At 44.3% G+C, this 19,158-nt stretch overlaps 1 protein-coding gene across 1 annotated transcript in view; it reads left to right on the top strand.

The window, feature by feature from the left end:
• Positions 1–19,158, top strand: part of RHOA (ras homolog family member A) — a 269,324-nt gene that overhangs the window by 129,952 nt on the left and 120,214 nt on the right. Inside the window, exon 2 of the mRNA XM_086938790.1 lies at positions 4,737–4,894. Coding sequence (XP_086794916.1) covers positions 4,739–4,894 — 156 coding nt within the window. The 5' untranslated portion in view covers positions 4,737–4,738. The remainder of the gene's footprint in view (positions 1–4,736; positions 4,895–19,158) is intronic.

The following is a 19,158-nucleotide window of genomic DNA, read 5'->3' on the forward strand; positions in this document are numbered from 1 at the left end:
GACAGTATAAACACGAGCAGTTGACGTGCAAGTTCCATAGTCTTCGCTGCGTTTCCTCTTTGCTGCGCAGTTATGTGACATTCTAAGCTTTTAGGTGTTTCAACATGCCTGATTTTCCAAAAGAAGTTCTTATTTTCTAGTACCCTTGGAAAATTCATGATTGTATAGCTTACAAGTAGGCAGCTTTGCTGATGCGGTCTTCTCTGCTGTTGGTATGGCGACGTCCCAAAAGATAGAGCTGATGTCTGCAGCTCATCTTGTTCTTCTTGGGACTAATGTCTTCTTTGTTCCTCCTGAGAGGCCATTGTTTTTGGTAAATCCCAAAGTTTCACCAAGGAAGGGGAGTACATAGTGAAAACTTTAAAGTGCTACTCTCTAATAGGAGCAAGAGAGTGGAAAGCTCCTGAGATTTCATCAAATGAAAGACCGCCAAGGAGTCTGTGTTTAACTGTGGTCCGCAGTACCAGAGTAAAAAAGCTGAAGTTTCTCTAAAATATTCAAGACCTCTTTCTTTGTGCCTGTGAGGAAACCTCTTGGCTCAACTTTAAATAAAAGTACTCCTTATGGTACACAACTTAATTATTTTGTAAAATTCCGGGTCCTATTTCCCTTTGGTATTTGAGAGACAGAGTTGGGAAAAAGTTATGTACACATCCATCATGGCATCTAGCAAAACAGGAGAGGAAGAGCCATTGACCAGTGCTAGGAGTAACTTAAAACCATCCCAGGATGAAGATCTTAATATAGTGCCTCAAACATATACAGCAGCACACCGAATAAGCCCAAGAAGGAATCTGTTGTGTAGCATTTTTGTATGCTTCCTTCAGTGCAGAAAAAAATAATCAATGCCTGAAATGTCACATGCACACTAGGCAATGTAAATGTAAATCCAGAACTTAACTGTGGAAATCCTGGGCCCTTCTGGAATGTGGAAGCATCTCTGATCGATACATCCAAATGACATTGCCCCAGCTGAGTACCAGAGCGAACATACAGCAGGTGAAGAAGAACAAAGACCTCTTGCGGATTTATTAAAATGCCTCCCATGCACCCTCTTAGGTCAGCTTGCAGCTCCTGCGCTTCGGCTTGCTCTCTGTAGTCCCTTGTGCTGCTCCCTGCCTCTCCTCCTGTACACATATAATCTAACAAAGACTTTAACTCTACCTCGGACCATTCCCTCTTTCCAAACCCACCCTCTACCCAGAGAGAAGAAAATAAAACTTACAGAAGCTAAACCATTTTTTATCACTAGGATCGATTTCTGGCCAAATTATATTTGATGCTTCAGACTGGAGCAATGCAAAAAGAACAATTGATGGACATAATGCAGAACAATGTCATACATTCACCCCAGTACCGAGATCTTGGCCTAAATTTAGACTGGCAGCACATCTTAGCCAGAAAAGCTATCCTCATCATTGTAAGTTAAATCATCTACACCTTCTGCACCAGGATGAGACTTAAAATACCAGAAGCTTCAAATATTATGATCTCCAAATCTATCACTTTGCAATCGATAAATGTATTGTATTTAGGATAGTGGCTTACTAATGAGCAAATGTTATAGTTTCAGTACTAGCGTCATTGCATGAACACTTTAAACATGTTTATAATTTTACCATTACTTGGTAAATTACCCTGCAGGTAGTATTCCTGAAGTGTAGATGATGATTTTTTTATCTTTGCTTTATGCATGTTATTATGATAGGAATGGTTTTGATCTTATCAAAAGACCTTCTCATGCTTGACTCAAGTCTTGTCATAGTTTTTGACTACTTCTTCACAAAACCTTTGCATACCAACCACTAGTCGGATATGCTAAAGCTTTTGAGGTATGCAAAGGATACTCTAGATCCAGTTAATTGCAGAGGTTCTTTATGGGAGTCATTCACAGGAGAATTCCAGTTTCCTCTTTTTGGAGCAGTAGTCTCAAGGACTCTCTAAACTGCCCAAAGTAGTTAGTCTACAGACGAATCCAGTAGAGATCGGGGCATAACCTGGCTCCAAGACCATTAGCGTCCCAACCTTGCATGACCGAGGATGAGGGGAGAAGAAATGAGGGATATCAGTAAAGATGTAATCTGTTTTTAATGAAGAGGAAGGACATTTTCAGATGACCTTGTTACGTAACCATATGAACATTTTCAAAGATGGGTTAAAAGAATATAATTATTACCCATTATTGTTGTCAATATGGGAAACAACGGTTGACTACATGTGTCTAAAGTTTGGGTCCTGAGCCGCAGGTGAGGTCCAAGAAATATGGACGATCTTTAAAAATTGTTCTTGTCAAAAGCTAAGACCAGTAGTAACTGCATACCTATTCAGTCTTCACCCCCTTTGTTAACCTCTGCTGCCACCCAACCTCTAGAGGCAGGGTCTGGTGGCCTCTGAATGCTTTTTGAGCAGGCATATAATGATAGTTTTTTACGAATTAAGGTCTAATTAAGGAAGGGGCCCTACCACAAGCACCAGGCCTCGAGACTTTGATTACGGACCTGGTAAGCAAAGTTGTCCTTCTGGAAGCGAGAATAGGGAATTTCATGTTGATGATTCTGAGCAGGTTAGATTCCCTAGAGGCCCGTCTGCAGAAAGTTTGAGGCGATCCCTCATCCAGTCCATTGACCAAGAAGGCAAGATCTAAACCTGCAAGGACAGATCCAGGCCCGGTTACAGAGCAGAGAGACACTCTTGTATCCCAGGAGACCACCTCACAGAAAGGTGAACATACACAGCACTTTTGTCTGTCCCTGGGAAGTAACAGCACCGAGGTGCGCGGGAAGTTGGTGCCTGGTAGTTTAATATGCTTGCAAGGAGAATGACAGGCCCACTAATTGACGTCATTTTTACCGGCAACCAGCCTCTTCAATTCCCACCTGAGGCTACCCCCTTTGTGTTGATCTTAAAAGGTGCTCCCCCACTGATGCCAGGGACCCAAAAAAATCCTGGGCAGCTGCTGAAAAAAGTGGTGCATTGCTTCAACACAAAGGTGGCCGGGCTGGATGAACTACATAATAAGATCAACCACGTATGAAGGGTGCCCTGTGTGGGTAACTAATGGAAAACTGATAGTAACGATTGTATCGTTGTCAACTAAAGGAACAGGGCAACTGTTGAGCACATATTGGGGTGACTTAAGTACAGGACACACAAATTGAAATTCTTCTCCATGGCTATTTCTACAGACTTATTGACATTTTTAGACCTTTGTGCCTCACTGCAGTCAACCCTGTGACAGCTCCTAACTGATTCTCCCCACTGGCGGGGCTCGATCGACTGGAGGGTTTATTAGCTGGTGGGGAAACGATTGCTTGTCCAACCGGATTATCCGACTCACTCCCAACACTGGAAGGGACCCATGTATTTCAGCAACTCGGCCCAATGCTACTGTGGGGGTTCGCTTTGCTTCTTGAAATGTCACTTGTCAGAGCGCAAAACTCCAGAACCCAGAGTGGATTAACCCAGAGTGGATTAACTTGATCACACCTTATGCAGTCCGGTGCTTACACAAAACTTGACTGTGGAAGATGCTCACACTGATCGGTTTGTGAACTATTCTGCTACTGCTATCCCAGTAGCTATGGGCAGGGCCAGAGGAGGTCTAGCAACACTGGTGGCCCTCACCTTCCCACGCTGTGTTATTTGGACTAATTTGGCATCGCCCTATTACCAGCTGATCCTCCTGCAATGTGGCACTGAACATATATTATTAGTGAACTTTTACAATAAGGTGTTCGATTAAACTTTTACAGGATGATATAAAGATATATTTGATCAATTTAGAGGGTAGCTATGCACTTGTCTGGATGTGGAACTTTAATGTTGAACACTGCACAGCTCCACCTAAATCTTGCGACCTTCTGGCCATTGACAGAGAGGCTGTTTCTGTCATCTGGGGGATGCACCTAATTTGCTTTTAATGAAGCTTAATTTAATGTTTGCTTTTGACTTCTCCAACAGTGGGCTAGTTGTGAGGCATGGTCGTTTTAGCCTTATTGATTTTATCCAATGACTGCAGTGTCGAATCTCCAGTACTGGGTGACTGGCCGCCCCCAACTCTAAGCCATTAAAAGCTGCCTTTTTATTCAGTCAGTTGTGTAGATGCAACTCAGTTGGCCTCCACCATTGTCCAGAATTCTCAAACGTTGCACTATTGTCTAGTGCCTGTCTTCCCATAATTGTCATAAATTAGTGGTTGCACTGTGGTGCCCTAATGCAACTGCAAGGGTCAGAAGCACAGTAAAGGACTCCAGTGAAAATTGACCGTCTGGAGTCTGTCCAACCTCCCTCCCAACAGGCTTTATTTTTAATCGGGTCATGATGATGCATTTTAGCAGTACTCTAGAGCAAATTATTCAAGTTAGATAGGGCACGGTCAAACATGGTGAGCAAGCTTCTAGCATTAGAATTCCAGGGATGTTAGTCAACCCCTGTATCTAGTCTCTGGTGAACTTGAGATGGACAGTCTTGGTATCAACAGCAGTGGAAATGATTACACTGGTTCTTGTTAGGTGCACCAGAAGGAAATTACTTCAGTACCACTTGATACCCTACATTTTTAACTACTATTTGCTTCTGTAACGGAGTGTGACTATACACTCAGGACATTTCTTTTTTCTGTTTCAGGCCTGTGTATGAGGGACATAAGAAATAGTTATTAGTGGTGGGAGCAATGCTAGTGCTACTCGTCTGTCACGTACTGAGAACTTAATGTACTTGTTTTTTTTCCGTTCTAGATATGGCAGCCATTCGAAAAAAACTGGTTATAGTGGGTGATGGTGCCTGTGGAAAGACCTGCTTGCTGATTGTATTTAGCAAAGACCAGTTCCCTGAGGTTTATGTACCCACAGTGTTTGAAAACTACGTTGCTGATATTGAAGTCGATAGCAAACAAGTAAGTCCTGAACTCTACATGCTTTCATTAAGGGTTTTATATGTACCATAATTGGTGTTTCGCGGGGTGCACATTGTACTGTATAGCCCAATAAACCTTTTAATGGTTGAGGAAGCCTGTTTGGAAAGGAAATATTGTAAATGGAAACATTGAACTTGTGCAGAATAGACCGGGTGAGAGTAGTGGGGCAGAAACAACTGAGAGCCCAAGTAGAGATTAAAATCATTAGATGAATGAGTGGGAGAGAACTATTTTCTACTCAGTGTTAATTAATGACGCTTATTGGTAGAAGTGAGGTGGGGAAGTCCAGGTCGTAGGTATTGCTTTAGAAGAAGGCAGCGTTCCTGGTGTACAGGACATGAAACATTTTAATTTGTTAAAGGTCCATAAGTAGAGCAAATGTACCAACGGAAGCTGCACATTGTCCAGGCCAGCCTTTCGTTCTCCTCTGGCCCACATGCCAGTCTCTCACCAGTGTTGTGTACAAAATTCCTTCTATGTCATGACTCCCAAGAACTATGTAGGAGAGACTTGGAAAAAATGTGTCTTCTTTAGCACAAGGCACATTCAACACATTGCCTCACTAACTCACCGCAAGAACACCCCACATGATTATAACACAATTACAAATGCTAGCTCTGAAATAGTTAATCAAACATGAAACACTGAGATAACTTTAAAACCGATGTATCATGTTCAAACCAGAATTCAAACTTGCCTCCACATGGGACTGTGACACCTGCCCATCAGACTGCCGGTCAAAGGTGCACCAAACCCTCACTATCTACCTTAAAGTATGCGTGTATTGCAAGCACAACTCTGTCACAAGCACAGCCTGTTTCTGACAAACACGCTATCTTCTACTCCTCTCAAAACTTAGACCTGGGTATCCTGATCAGAATGGGGTATCTCGCCAACCCAAATTTGGTCGTATTATCTTACTACTTCCAGTCAGTTGCACCTTCTTAGTAAAACCCGAATTTTATTTCTGGATTACTCCACAGGGTTAGTTAAGAAAATGTTATAAATTTTGTTCTGATTACACTAGTCTGGAACAGAAAATGTCAAAACTAGGAGCCATACACCCAAGTAGACTTAACTCCTCGCTACGAGATGGCTGGCTCCGGCCTCCCTCATTTATCATTTGGGTGAAGGAAAGGTTCAGCTTTTTGCAGAGTGGCATTTGACACACTCAAAATATTCCAAGCTGCTGGTAGTGGTCCTTCACCTTCAAAGCTGTTGGTACTGATTCTTCATCCTCCACTACAAATCTTAGGATACGAAGTTGAAGATAGCACAGGGGTTAGTTCTTTCCCTTCCCATCAGGCACTTCTGCTGTCAACAAGCCACTGTTTATCTTCAAAGCTTGGCTCAAGATGAACCTGAAGAAGAAAGTATAAGAGTAGACAAAAACTACTCTAGAAGAGCGCAACAGAGTAAAGCTGGCAGCGGCAAATAGAAATAAAAGCATCAGCGTACATTGAAGGCTGAAAAGAGATCTAAGCTCCCACAAATGGATATTTTACCTGCCTTATTGCCTTTAATAAAATATTAGATTCTTTCTTCACTCCATTTCATAATAAGGCAATGAGGTCTGATAACGTGCAGGTCTAAAGCACAAGGAATTGGGAAGCTATGTTTGGCCAGCTTGAGGTAGAAGGTCCTGAAGGTGATCGCACAAGGCCGGTCATTGAGGACATCCTCTGGCCTTGAGTCCACTGTGGAGACCATGGCACCACAAATGGCATGGACACCAAAGGAGGTAGTGTTGATGCTTGCAGCCATCATGGTTAACCAAATTTATTGGATGGGCAAGAGACTAGATTGTTCAGGGACTTGTAGGAAAGAAGTTTCTTCGAGAAGAGTGTACACTCTCGAGTTGTATTCCTGAAGGTGGAAAGCCACACAAAGGGCCTGGAAGACTGTGAAGTAAGGATTGAGAACATATCAAGAATGCGTTTTTGTGCAAGCAGAGAAAATGCTGCCCGGATATCGAAACGTCTGTAACTTCAGAGACATTATCACAAATCTCAATGTTTTCACATTTAAATGAATGGTTTAATTAGTTTTAACAATTTTATTTAGCATTTATTTAGCATTTTGCAATCAAGAAACATGACACACTTTCGACGTTCTTTGTGAAAAGCACATGGGAGCAAGATGTTGAGGCAGAACGAGATATAAATCTGTCGCGCTCGTATGGATATTGATAAGCGATTAATCTAACAAAAAACATTTCGGTTTAGTCTGTATGAGGGTCCCTACCTCCCACCTCTAGTCCCTTGATAGTCTATTAGTAAAAACAATTCCTACATTAGCATCCCAGGGTGGATCACTCAGAGTCTGAGGGGGCCATCACCCTCATTTCTGCTACTCGGCGTCTTAGACATTGTGAGATGGAGTCTCCCAGTTCTCGGTTATCTGTCTCATTATGTATGCAGTGAATGGGAGAATGTCTTGTTGAACTTGGTTACTGTCTCTTAGTAGGGCTGTGAGTTTTTCCATAGCATAGTCAGTCAATATATTCCCCACCACGAGTTCATGGAGTGGGGTCTGTATTTTCTTCCACATCCGGGCTATACTAAAAGTAGGTAGAGTCATAGTGGGAAACTGTCTATCCACCACTGGATCGCCTAGTAGTTCCAAGAGTAGGTCATGTTGTGGTGTAATGTTAGTGATGGAGTGTATCGTGGTGGTGTCCCAAAATTGTTGCATCACCGGGCAGGTCCACCAGATCTATAGGAGTGTACCACTTTCCCCACAACCTTTCCAGCATTGATCTGGACCCCAAGCATTTTATAGATCCGCACTGGAGTGAGGTACCAACGTGTAAGGCTTTTGTAAGATTTGTCTTCCATTCAGAACGCGGCTGCCAGGACTCTTCTCAACATCCCTCGCCGCAAATCTACCACTCTTGGTATTCGTCAGCTTCATTGGCTGAGAGTTGAGAGCCGCGTTAAATTCAAGGCCCTCTGTATTGCTTATAAGGCCATACATGGCATAAGACCCAGGTTCCTGATCGAAGCCTTTCAGCTGTATACTCCCAGAAGGCAATTAAGATCGGCCAATACCAGTCTCCTGCCGCTGCCACGTACAAGATCAGTCACCTGGGGCGACAGGCGTTTTCTCGTGGCCACTCCAAAACTTTGGAACCTCTTGCCAATTGCCATTAAAGCCGCTCCGAATCTGATTAGTTTTTGTAGGCTTTTGAAAACATGGTTGTTTAACCAGTGAGAAGACGGTAGGATGATGAACTTCAGTTGCTCCACAGCGCCGAGACACCCTCGGGTATTTGTCGCGCTATAAAAGTTGCGTAAATAAATAAATAAATTTTTAGCAAAGACTAATTGAGGACTTTGAAGTTCTCTTCCATATGGTCACCCAAGTGTCGTCTTTAAGTTTTGTGTCTAGATTCCTGAAGGGTTTAAGTTTTCTTTTGGAATATCTTGAATATTTTTTTCTTTTACCTAGATACATTTCACATGATTTTTTAACATCTGTGATCCACGTCCCCGCTACATCAACATCTGATCTCAAGTTAGCTGTTTTGGTTCACAGCTCTTCTTTCAAGTCAGACATTTAGTAAAATCAGTTTTAATGTCCGCTAGAAATTTTACTTGATAGGTTGTAGGCTGTCCAAAAGACTTCACTTTGTTAAGGCCATTTGGTTGTGACTGTGCTTTCTAAGAAAATACACTAGTTTCACTGAATTGTGTGATTCGTGTACCTCGCTGGCAGATCCAAAGAAATAAGTTATCTTTCATTGAGGCATATTACCTTTGTTGGACTTCTTTAGACTTTCTCAGCTCTGTCCTATTAGCTTTGTGTGACTCTTTTCATACAGAAGCAGTTTTTTCCCTTCAGCATTAGTCTTTGCGCTGTATTTCAGGTTTTCTATCCTATTTTCACAGCTCTCAACCTTTTGGTAATCTCTCCAGTCAGCTGGGTTCTTGCCCCCACCGAGACTCTGTCTTATTTACTTTGCCCTCTGTTATTGTTAAATTTAACCTTTATTCATTATCAAAGTCTGTTACAGGGTTTGCCACCTGCAGCCCCGGGACCAGCAGCTGTTACCAAGCAAGCATACCGTGCACGTGAATAAATTGGTATTGCCGTGAAGTCTTTCCAATACTTGTGTCATCATACTGTTGGCTACGTACAGGGCTTTGACACGCTAATCCCAGAGGCTTGCAGGCTAGACACACCCCAGTTTAAAACAGTCCACCTAAAGTCTACCCCAACTACCCCCAACCCGCAATTCGCCAGCAGTTCTCCTGCCCAATTTACATCTCAGCGAAAATGTGTCTGACCATCCTTCTACAAGAAAGGAAGGGGGAAAGGTGTGCTCCACTCAACCTCCTACTCTCCACCCTTGACAGGCAGTACCCCCCAGCTTGGCCCCCAAACAACATACCCCCCACCCCGCATGTACTCTGCTCTCCAGTGCCCCTCTACCCGCCAGCTCCCTAAATCTCTATCCTAGTACCCCCTACTATGTACCAACCCCAGATCCCTGAGGAGGCCCCATCCCGTGCTCTTCGAGTGTGATCAGCTCGTCTGTGTTTCCACCCTGCTCTGTCTCCTCCTCCACCCCGCTACCGCTGATATAGGTCTGATACAGTGTCCAGAAGTTCTTGGGACGACTCTTGGGCGGGAGCAGTTCACTATATACTTCAGACTGTGTGCAGCAGTACAGCATGTCCCTAGCCCATCTTTTCTTTGTGGGTAGTGGGCCCCTCATCCAGCAAGCGGCTACTACTCGCCTGGCTATCAACAAGGCCATATCCGCCAATCGTCTCAGTGCTACTGGCAAGGACTTCGAATATCCCAGCAGTGCCAGTGCCGGGTCGGCTGCATCTCTACCCCCAATATCGAGCCAAGTTCCGAGAACACTTCCCTCCAGAATTTGCTGACGCCGGGACAGCTCCAAGCCATGTGGAGGAAATCAGCTGTCGGTGCGTGGCAGCGTTCGCACTCTGGGGATTGCCGCAAACCGTACCTATGCAGCCTTTCCGGGGTATAGTAGACACGCTGTAAATATTTGAAATGGACCAATCTGTGTCTCCCATTCAAAGACAACCTTTTAGTGCTGAGGCAACAATACCTCAACATTTCGTCCTCTATCTGAATTTGGAGGTCGCGCTGCCACTCTGTTCTAGCTTTGGACGACTGGGGCTGCTTGTGACGGGCTCCCAGTTTGTTTAGGTTAGTCACTAACTTACGTGAGGACACTGTTTTAATCACATAGGAGAGTTCCGGTACCTCAGCCGGTTCCGCCAGATTCGGTCCCAAAAGTTCCCGCAATGCTCCCCGGAGTCTGATACTGGAAGCGCGATAGGAGTGAAACGTCCGTCAGCGGGGGGGGATAATTGATCCCATGTCCTCACCACTCCATCCATGAACAGGTCCTCAAGTTTTGAGATTCCCAACTTGTGCAAAGTTCTTGTGACTCCCCTCTCCCTCAGCAGGGGGATCCAAGCCGCCCATTCAATTCTCATATGCGGGGAATACAGCAGGTCACAGTCCTGCGCCCGTGCCAGCTCATGCCAAGCGTGGTTCGTGGTCTTTATGGAGTCCAGTTTACCTATGCTACGGTCCACCGGCAGGTAGACCGTGGCGGGCAGCGGCATTGGTTCCGCGAAGAGGCGCTCAAGTATGACATGTGGTATCTGCGGGTTTCCATGTATCCATGAGTGCAGATGCGCTGCCTGTGCCACCCTGTAATATCTCTCCATGTAAGGAGCGCCTAGGCCCCCCATCTCGTATGGTAATGTCAGGGTCTGCCACTGTATCCTAGGGTGTTTGCCCACCCACGCTCGACGAATGAGTGCCTGTGTCAGTTGTTTGAAAAAAGCCTTCGAGAGGACAACCGGGATGAACAGGAACAGAAATCTGGGTAAAACTACCATTTTGATGATGGCGATCCTGCCCATCAGTGACAGGGGGAGTTTGCACCACTTCTCAATCTCATCTATAAGCCTGGAAAAAGCGGTCCCATAATTCTCCCGAATCAGAGTTTCAGGATCCGTATGTAACTGTATCCCCAAGTATCGAACCGGGTCAGAGGACCACTGCAGCGGATATTCCATCACAAAAGGTATGGTGACTGGGGTTAACGGGAACGCTACCGATTTGGTCCAATTGACTTTCAGCCCCGATAGTGCCCTAAACCTCACCACCTCACCACCTCTCTGAGGACCGACTGGAGATTCGTCTCCGGGTCACGAACGTATAGCAGGGTGTCATCCGCGTACGTAGAGATGCCTATCTTGTAAGTTGGGAAATTGATGCCCTCGACCTCGTGATATTCCCTAATCGCACAGGCCAAGGGTTCAGCTACTAGCGCGTATAATAGGGGGGAAAGAGGGCATCCCTGTCTTGTTCCTCTGCTGATTTCAAAAGGGTCAGTGACAGTGTTCCCTATCTGCAGTCTGGCCGTGGGTTTATAATACAGCGCTCCCAGCATTTGTAGGAAGGGTTCACCCAATCCCAGCTTCCGCATGAAGGGCCATTCCACGGAATCGAATGCCTTCTCCATATCTAGAAATATAGCCAGCGCCTTATTTTCTTGCCGAACATGCTGCATGGTGCCCAACACCGTTCTGATATTATACGTTAGATTTCGTTCTGGAACAAAGCCGGCCTGCCCCGGCGCCACGAGGTCAGGGATGAGGAGCGCCAGTCGAGTGGCTAACACTTTGGCATAAAGCTTGGCATCCACGTTTAATAGGGAAAGTGGTCTATAGGAACCGCAAACGTCTGGGGGTTTTCCGGGCTTCAAAATCGTTATCAGTAGGGCCTCACTCATGGTGGAAGACATGGATCCGTCCGCGCAGATGTCATCAAAGAGGGCGATCAGGTGAGGCATTAGTTTATCTATAAAGGCCTTGTAAAAGCCCACAGTGAGGCCGTCTGCCCCCGGGGCACTGCCAGCTCTCATCCCTCCCAGCGCCTCCCGTATCTCATCCTCTTGTACAGGCGTCGCTAGAAACTCTCTCATCGCGTCCGACAAGAATGACATCCTAATGTAGCTGAGGTAGTCCTCTATCTCCTCTTCCATATGAGAGGATTTGGACCGATAGAGATCAGCATAATACTTTTTAAGCTCAGCAATGATCTCCGTCTCATCCGGAAGGACCTCCCCAGTGGATGATAGCAGTTCGTCTATCACCAAAGGCTGCCTTTCCTGTCGCATTATTCTGGCTAGGACTGAACTAGGCCTGTCCCCCTCCCCGTATACCCGTGCTGTGACATACTTGCCCATATGTTGCACCTCTCTATCAGCTTCCTCATGATAGTCAGCTATTAGTGCCTTGAGCTGTTCCGAGGATTCCGCATTAGGGTTACTACTTGTCCTCGCCTCAAGGTCTTTCAGTTGGGTCTCGAGGTTTTGCAACCGTTGTCTGATGGCTTTGAGTACACTGGAGTGTTTGGCCATGGCCATCCCTCTAATGTAAGCCTTGAACGCATCCCATAAGATCAGGAAGCTATCAACGGTTCCCAGATTAGACTCAAAGAAGGTGTCAATATCTTCTGCTAGTTCACCTCTGAACACTTCATCTAGAAGTGAGTAAGGCGGAAACCTCCAAGTAAATGGGGGTATTCTTCTCGTCGGGGACACCAGTGTCAGCAGCAGGGGGGAATGGTCCGAGAGTGTACGGGGCAACATCACGCAGCTCCGGATACCAGGATGTACCGACTGTGAGGCCAGGAAGTAATCGATGCGCGTGTGTATGTTGTGGAAGGCCGAGTAGTGTGTAAACTCTCCCTGAGTGGGGTGTCTGTTGCGCCAAACGTCAGCAAGGTCTAGTTTCACCATTTCCGCCTGCATAAGGAGGGCCGCGGCCGCCGGTCTACGTGTCGGCCCCCTTGACCTGTCCTTATCAGGGTCTTAGACAAAATTGAAGTCACCCCCCCATAGCATTTTAGAAGTCTCATAGGACCGGCAGCGCGCGGATAAACCTGCATAGAACTCAGGGTGGTCGTAGTTGGGCCCATAAACATTAACCACAACTAGGTCCTGTCCACTTTGCCCTCTGTTTGTGCCTCCTTCAGGCTGTTAATGGTGCTGTATTCCCCAGGTCACTACATGCTGTGGGCACGGTCAACTGGATTCCGCTACAATAATGTGTATGCTTGTAGCATTTGTATATCCCGAACCTGGCCAAAAAGGCTGTGGAGTGCTGTACAGGGCGAAAGTACAATATAAAGTCAACCTGTGATAGGAGTGGTAACTAGTTATTGGATTCTTACTGCACTCCGATGTAGTGTTTTGAAAGGGGTGTGTCTTTAACTCCCTTCTAAATTGAAGCAGCATTGTGGCGTTTCTTATGTATATGGGGATGTTGTTCCAGATCCTTGGTGCATAGATGGAATCTGCCTACTGCATGTTTTTTCTTTTTTTACATTTGTGAGTACGGAGTCTGGTGTTCTGGCTTCGGGTTGGCCACCAAACATTGTGAGATGTCCTGAAAGGTAACTGGAGGGTGCCAGTTATTATGGCTTAGTAAAGGATGTGGATGGTTTTGAATATGGTGCTGTCATACAGTTCTTAAGAATTAAGTAGGACTGTGTATCTGGGCAATATAACCATCAGAATATGAGTAATGATTCCACACACATCGAGGCATGTTCACCTAATTCCTAACTAGCTCACAGTGAGGTATCTGGACCCCTAACCTTACAGGCTACCAGATGGTATCTGCAAGCTGAGAATATGACCACTCTAATCCCCCAAGGAATTTGTGGAAATATATCTACCCTTTAGTCACTTATGCATGCTCAAAGAGAGACACAAAGTAAACAAATAGGCATTTCAAACATTCATTGAAGCAATTGTATTCTTATGTGTAAAAAAATGAAAAATAAACACATGAGCTGAAATTATTAGCAGAAGGAAATAAACCATTGTAACCAGCATTATAAAAATGGTGAAAAATATGAACCGTTCAACCATTGACGTTACAGTGATTATATGAATATATGACGATTTATCATATATGTACTTCTACCTAATGCTAACTACACTGCCACGAGCATAATGGGAGTACCCTCTGCCGGATCCCTTGGGACAACCTAAACTCCCCATACCTGTGTGTGATGCATCAGGACGCCGACCTGATGTAGAGCAGGCTACTGTCCTTGGCAGGATAGAGATTGGAGTCTGTATGGCTGCATGTCAGTCACAGGCAAGCATTCCAGGATAATCCATAGAAGTGCTCCTCTGCCGAATGCAGTTCAGAAGTTGTTTATTTAATCAAAGCACTGTTCAGATCGGACTGTGTCAGAGGTGCAACGATGATGCAATTGTTTGTCTTTGTATTAAGAGCTGTCCCCAACCAGACAACCAAAAGCAAGAGCAATGTGCTTAGTGTTCCTTCGCCTAGGACTGAGTGCACAAATGTCATGATAAAATCCTTACCCAGATATTTGCTCAAGCGGTGTACTTTCCAAGTATGTTATTGTGTACGTGCAAGGCACGTAAAGCGTCAAGTCTAAAAATATGTCGTTTAAATGCGTAGTTCAAAATAGAGACTTTGTGCACAGGCCCTGTTGAACCTTATCACAGTGCAGGCCAGCAAAGGAAGCCGTAGGAGTTCCATCAGATGGGGTTGAGGTGATCATATTTCTTCCTGCCCTGGATGAGATGTGATACAGCATGTAGTGTGACCTTAAGGGGGGGGAGCTATTGTGGAGTCTGGGAGGCTATGGAGCAGGGAGTTACCATCATTCAGATACAAGAGTATGAGGACCCGTACAGCAGTTCTGTAGTCTCTTTCCAGCAGAAACTATTTTTATTTTCTTTAGAAGAGAGCTGGTACCAGACTGTCATAGTTTTTTTTCGTAGTGTGTTCCGTGAGTGTGCAGTTGGTAGCAAAGTTGAATCCGAGTGATCGGCATTCAGTGGGAGTTTGGGTTCAAAGCTGTCACGGTTCATGTCATTAACCAAGGTTTGTACTATGGCTTAATATTGTACTTCGCAAGTACTTGGAATTATTTTCTGTTTGGCTTTAGCTTCACGCAGGCACTGAACACAAGTCTGGATAATGTGCAGGCCATATGTGTCTGGAGCAGAGGAGACTTTTAAGTAGACTAGTGAATATGTGTGAAGTGAGTGCTCAGTGGTCTCCTTCATACTCAGAGGTCCTCTTTAAGGTTCTTTGTAAAAGGGACAGGAGGTGATGCCATCGCTCCATGCTTCTGTCTTCATTTATTGTAGCTACACACCACCCGCTCAGCTATTCCTTACATCAGAAGGTCTAAACAAAATACTAAATTTTAATTTGAAAAAATGGTTGAAGAATGAAATTTTGCATGTTAACTTTCCACAGCTAAAGAGTAGGTTTCAATGTTTGCAGGTGACTTAAAAGATGTGTGCTCCTACATCCAAATACAGTCAGTCAGTCAAATATCTTTATTCGGTTTATATGCAAACCATAAAAGCATACTACAAAAAACAGGTTATGTCAACAGATGTAAATCCCTAATACATAAAACACAATTGAGGCTCATAAATACCTATAAAATCAATAATTAAAATTATTACAAACCATTTTATTTTTAGCACAATGATTAAAATGTACAGGATAAAATATTAGGTTAATTTCCTCAGGGCTCTTACAGCTGCAGATAAAAAAAATTAGCAATGTTGAAAATTTCACAAACATCTGTCAACATTTGCAGATAGAGAAGGGCTGATCTCACGTGCATAAAGCCTTTGTTAATTAAGATAGGAAAAATAAAACGTTTCATAATGAAAGTAAGGTGTTCACAGAAAAAAAGAAGTGTATGATATCTTGTTCCGAAAAATTATCGCAGGTGCAGGGGCCAAGATCATCCACCTTCTTCCAACCTTTCTGTTCACCTAGAAGGAAATGAAATTGATTGAGTCTAAATCTAGTCAATAAGAAACGGTGATTGCTGTTTGTGACAAAGCCTAAATATGGTTCCATGGATAATGTTGTCTTACATAGTTGGTGGGCCCTTACTGTCACATTTGCCAATTCTCTCTTTTCTCTATCCATGGTAGCTATGCGCAGGTATGTTTCCTTGGACCATTTTATGTCATCCTTCACTAATGCTTCTGGAGAGTGGTATAATTCGGGTCAGGCCAGCTTAACTGATAGCTTCTGGACTTATTTGAGCCAGGGTATACACAGCCCACGATCGAGTGACATGCAGTCTTTCAGGATGTCATGGTTAAGCACCAAGTCCGGATTTAACCAGGTGGCTATCCATTTCGGTAGGGGTGCCACAGCAATTGCGTCTTCAACAAAGCCAATTCCACATTCCTGATGGACAATGTAATTGGCTGTTGTTTTGGGGACAGTTAGAAGGTTCTTTAAAAACCTGTCCTCAAGTCTGAATAGTCTTCGTGTTTTTTATGCCCCACAAGTCGGCCCCATACATAGCTAGTGATAAGCACTTGGCTCTGTATATTTGAATAAGGGCCTTCATTGGCCTGGCTCCTAGCTTCCTAGCGAAACCCAACACAGCCGATATTGCTCTTGTCAATACGATTTTTTTCGCTGTGATTTGGGTTACCCAGGATCCTTGGTCGTCGAATAAAACTCCCAAATATGGGAACGACGAAACCCTGGTTAGTATATGTCCCTCACAGTAAAAAGTTTTGACCTTTAGGGATTTCTGTCCAATGGCCATTATATGTGATTTTGAAAACTTTACACTTAAATCTAATGACTTCATAAAGTCCGAGAAGGAATCTAACAATAACTGGAGTCCCACTGAAGTTCTCGCTAAAAGGGCGGCATCATCCGCATATAAAAGTGCGGTAATCAAGTGTTTCCCTGCACGGGGAATATCTTTACAGGAGGCAATTAGGGTGGTATCTAGGTCGTTGATATATAATGTAAAGAGCAGGGGCGCCAGAATGCACCCCTGCCTAACTCCATTTGAAATGGGTAAACCTTCCGTACAATTACCCTGCTGGTCATACCTCACCGTTGCAGAGAAGTCCCTGTGCAGGTCCGCTAAAAAATAGACGATGTTTTTGTCTACTCCAAGAGTTAGGAGCTTGGACCACAACTAAGACCTGTTTACTCGGTCAAAGGCCGAGGACAGGTCCATGAAGGCCACAAATAGTGCTCCTTTTTTAGCCACCGTGTATTTACCTATCAATAATTGGAGGTTTAGGCATTGGTCTATAGTGCCCATCCCTTTTCTGAAGCTATACTGGGCCACAGATAGCGTTCCAGTTTCCTCAAGCCATCCAGTCGGTTGGCCAAGGACCACCCTGCCAAGTACTTTTACAGAGGAGTCAATTGGAGATATCGGTCGATAACAGCTCGGTTCACCTCTATTCCCTTTCTTATATATAGGTATGATTACAGATATTGCCCATGTAAGAGGCAGGCCCAAATGACAAGCATTGACAAACACATTGTATAATATCTTTGTTCAGGTCTTTACATCTGCTTTAAAAAGGTCTGCCGGGACTCCATCGGGTCCCGGAGCCTTATTACTCGTCATTTGCATTATGGCTTGCATTACCTCTAACTCTGTGAATGACAATGAATATTTTTCCATATTTAAGACTAGACCTGCTGGCATCCCTTTCCCATCATAAACATATTTAAAATGACTGTACCAGTCTTTTTCCTGGATACCGCAGTCAAGCTCACTGTTGCTTTCGTCCCGGAAGAAAGGCTTATTAACCACAGTCCAAAATTTGGCACTATTTTTAATTACATCAATAGATAAAAGCTCATTCCAGGCCTCCTTCCTGATTTCATTTTTACATTTTTTTTGTGCCTTTTTGTATGTGTTCCTAAGGGCAGCTACTTCCACTTTGTCAGGAGGATTAGATTTCAACGCTACCATCAATTTCTCCCCACTCTTAGGTTGCCCCTTAACTACTTTTTTGAGGTCACTGTCGAGCTGGGTGCAAATTCTACTGTAGGCCACAAGGACCTCGTCACCAACAGTACCATCTGTTAGACCGGTAGCCATGTCTTGCCCACCTTTGCCATCAAGTTGTCCTTAAAGTCCTTAGGCACCACCCGACACCATTTCAAGCGTCGAGCTTGATCGGTGGGTCTTATATCAAGGATTCCAGCTGTCAAGTTAGTTGTGACTTTTTTCTTTAGGTCATCTGTCAAAGTCAGCCTTACAGGGTTATGATCGCCATAAGAAGACCAAGAAACATTATATTGGCTAACCCTGTTTGCCACATTTAGGCTGACAAAAATATAGTCATTAGTTGACCCTGAGCCTTTTCCTTTGAAATTTAGAACGTCCCCTGTAGATTGGGTAGGGTAGATCAAATTGTTTCCTGCCACCTTATCTTCTTAGTACGATCCCTGCGGGGAGTGCTCAAAATGAATATTAATTATCTTGCTTGGTTGGGCCTAAACTGTCCCATACAAAACAATTACCATTGCAACAATGAACATTAAAATCTCCAAGCACTATAACCGAATAACAGTTTCTGCTATTGACATTATACATTTCTAAAAAATCATATAGACTGACTAAATGTTCATTAAAAATGGTCTTATCAAAGGAGTTATAAAAATTAACAATTAGCCAGTTCCCGTTGGATTTAGTTAAGATTTTCACTGCTAGGAAGTATCGTGAACCTGTCTCCACATTTAGTGTAGGTCCCCTCAAGTTTTATTGAGATAAGGGTTAGGAGTCCACCCTTCGCCCTTCCCATAGGGTAAGCAAATGCTGACGACCAGAAGGCCGCATACCCGTCCAAAAGAAAGGTATTTTTTGTGTCCCAAGTTTCTTGGAGCCCAATAATATCACAATCAGTAAGACAATCCCTCCACTTTGCGTCATTTGCTTTACTATTTAACCCGGCAATGTTCCAACTGAGGAACATGGTTCCCAGGCAAGAGACCTGAGCTACCAACATACCATCAGTGCAGCCACCTTGGACTTCCCCCAAAATGTTCATGATGTTGAGATTGCCACCCCCACATATACTCGCTAAGTTTCCATCTATTCCACGCTCCTCCCCCACAGCCAGTGGATAAACTTCTGCATCAGGCAAAGAGTTGGCCAGGCCAAGTTCGAGTCAATCATTGGAGTCTAGGTCACTCAGGGGTTGATAGTGATTGAATGTGGCAACGACACGGCCAGTAGACCCATTAGTACTATTGCCTCTGCCCCATAATGATTAATTAACGGGCTGCTGAGGTAAATGTCTGTAAAAATATCCCAGTGATCGAAGTGTGATGCCCTGATTATTATGGGGTAGGGAGGTAGCTGTTAACAAGGCATTATTAACAAGATGTGGA

This window comes from Lissotriton vulgaris, chromosome 9 (genome assembly GCF_964263255.1).
Source record: "Lissotriton vulgaris chromosome 9, aLisVul1.2, whole genome shotgun sequence".
NCBI classification, from domain to species: Eukaryota; Metazoa; Chordata; class Amphibia; order Caudata; family Salamandridae; genus Lissotriton; species Lissotriton vulgaris.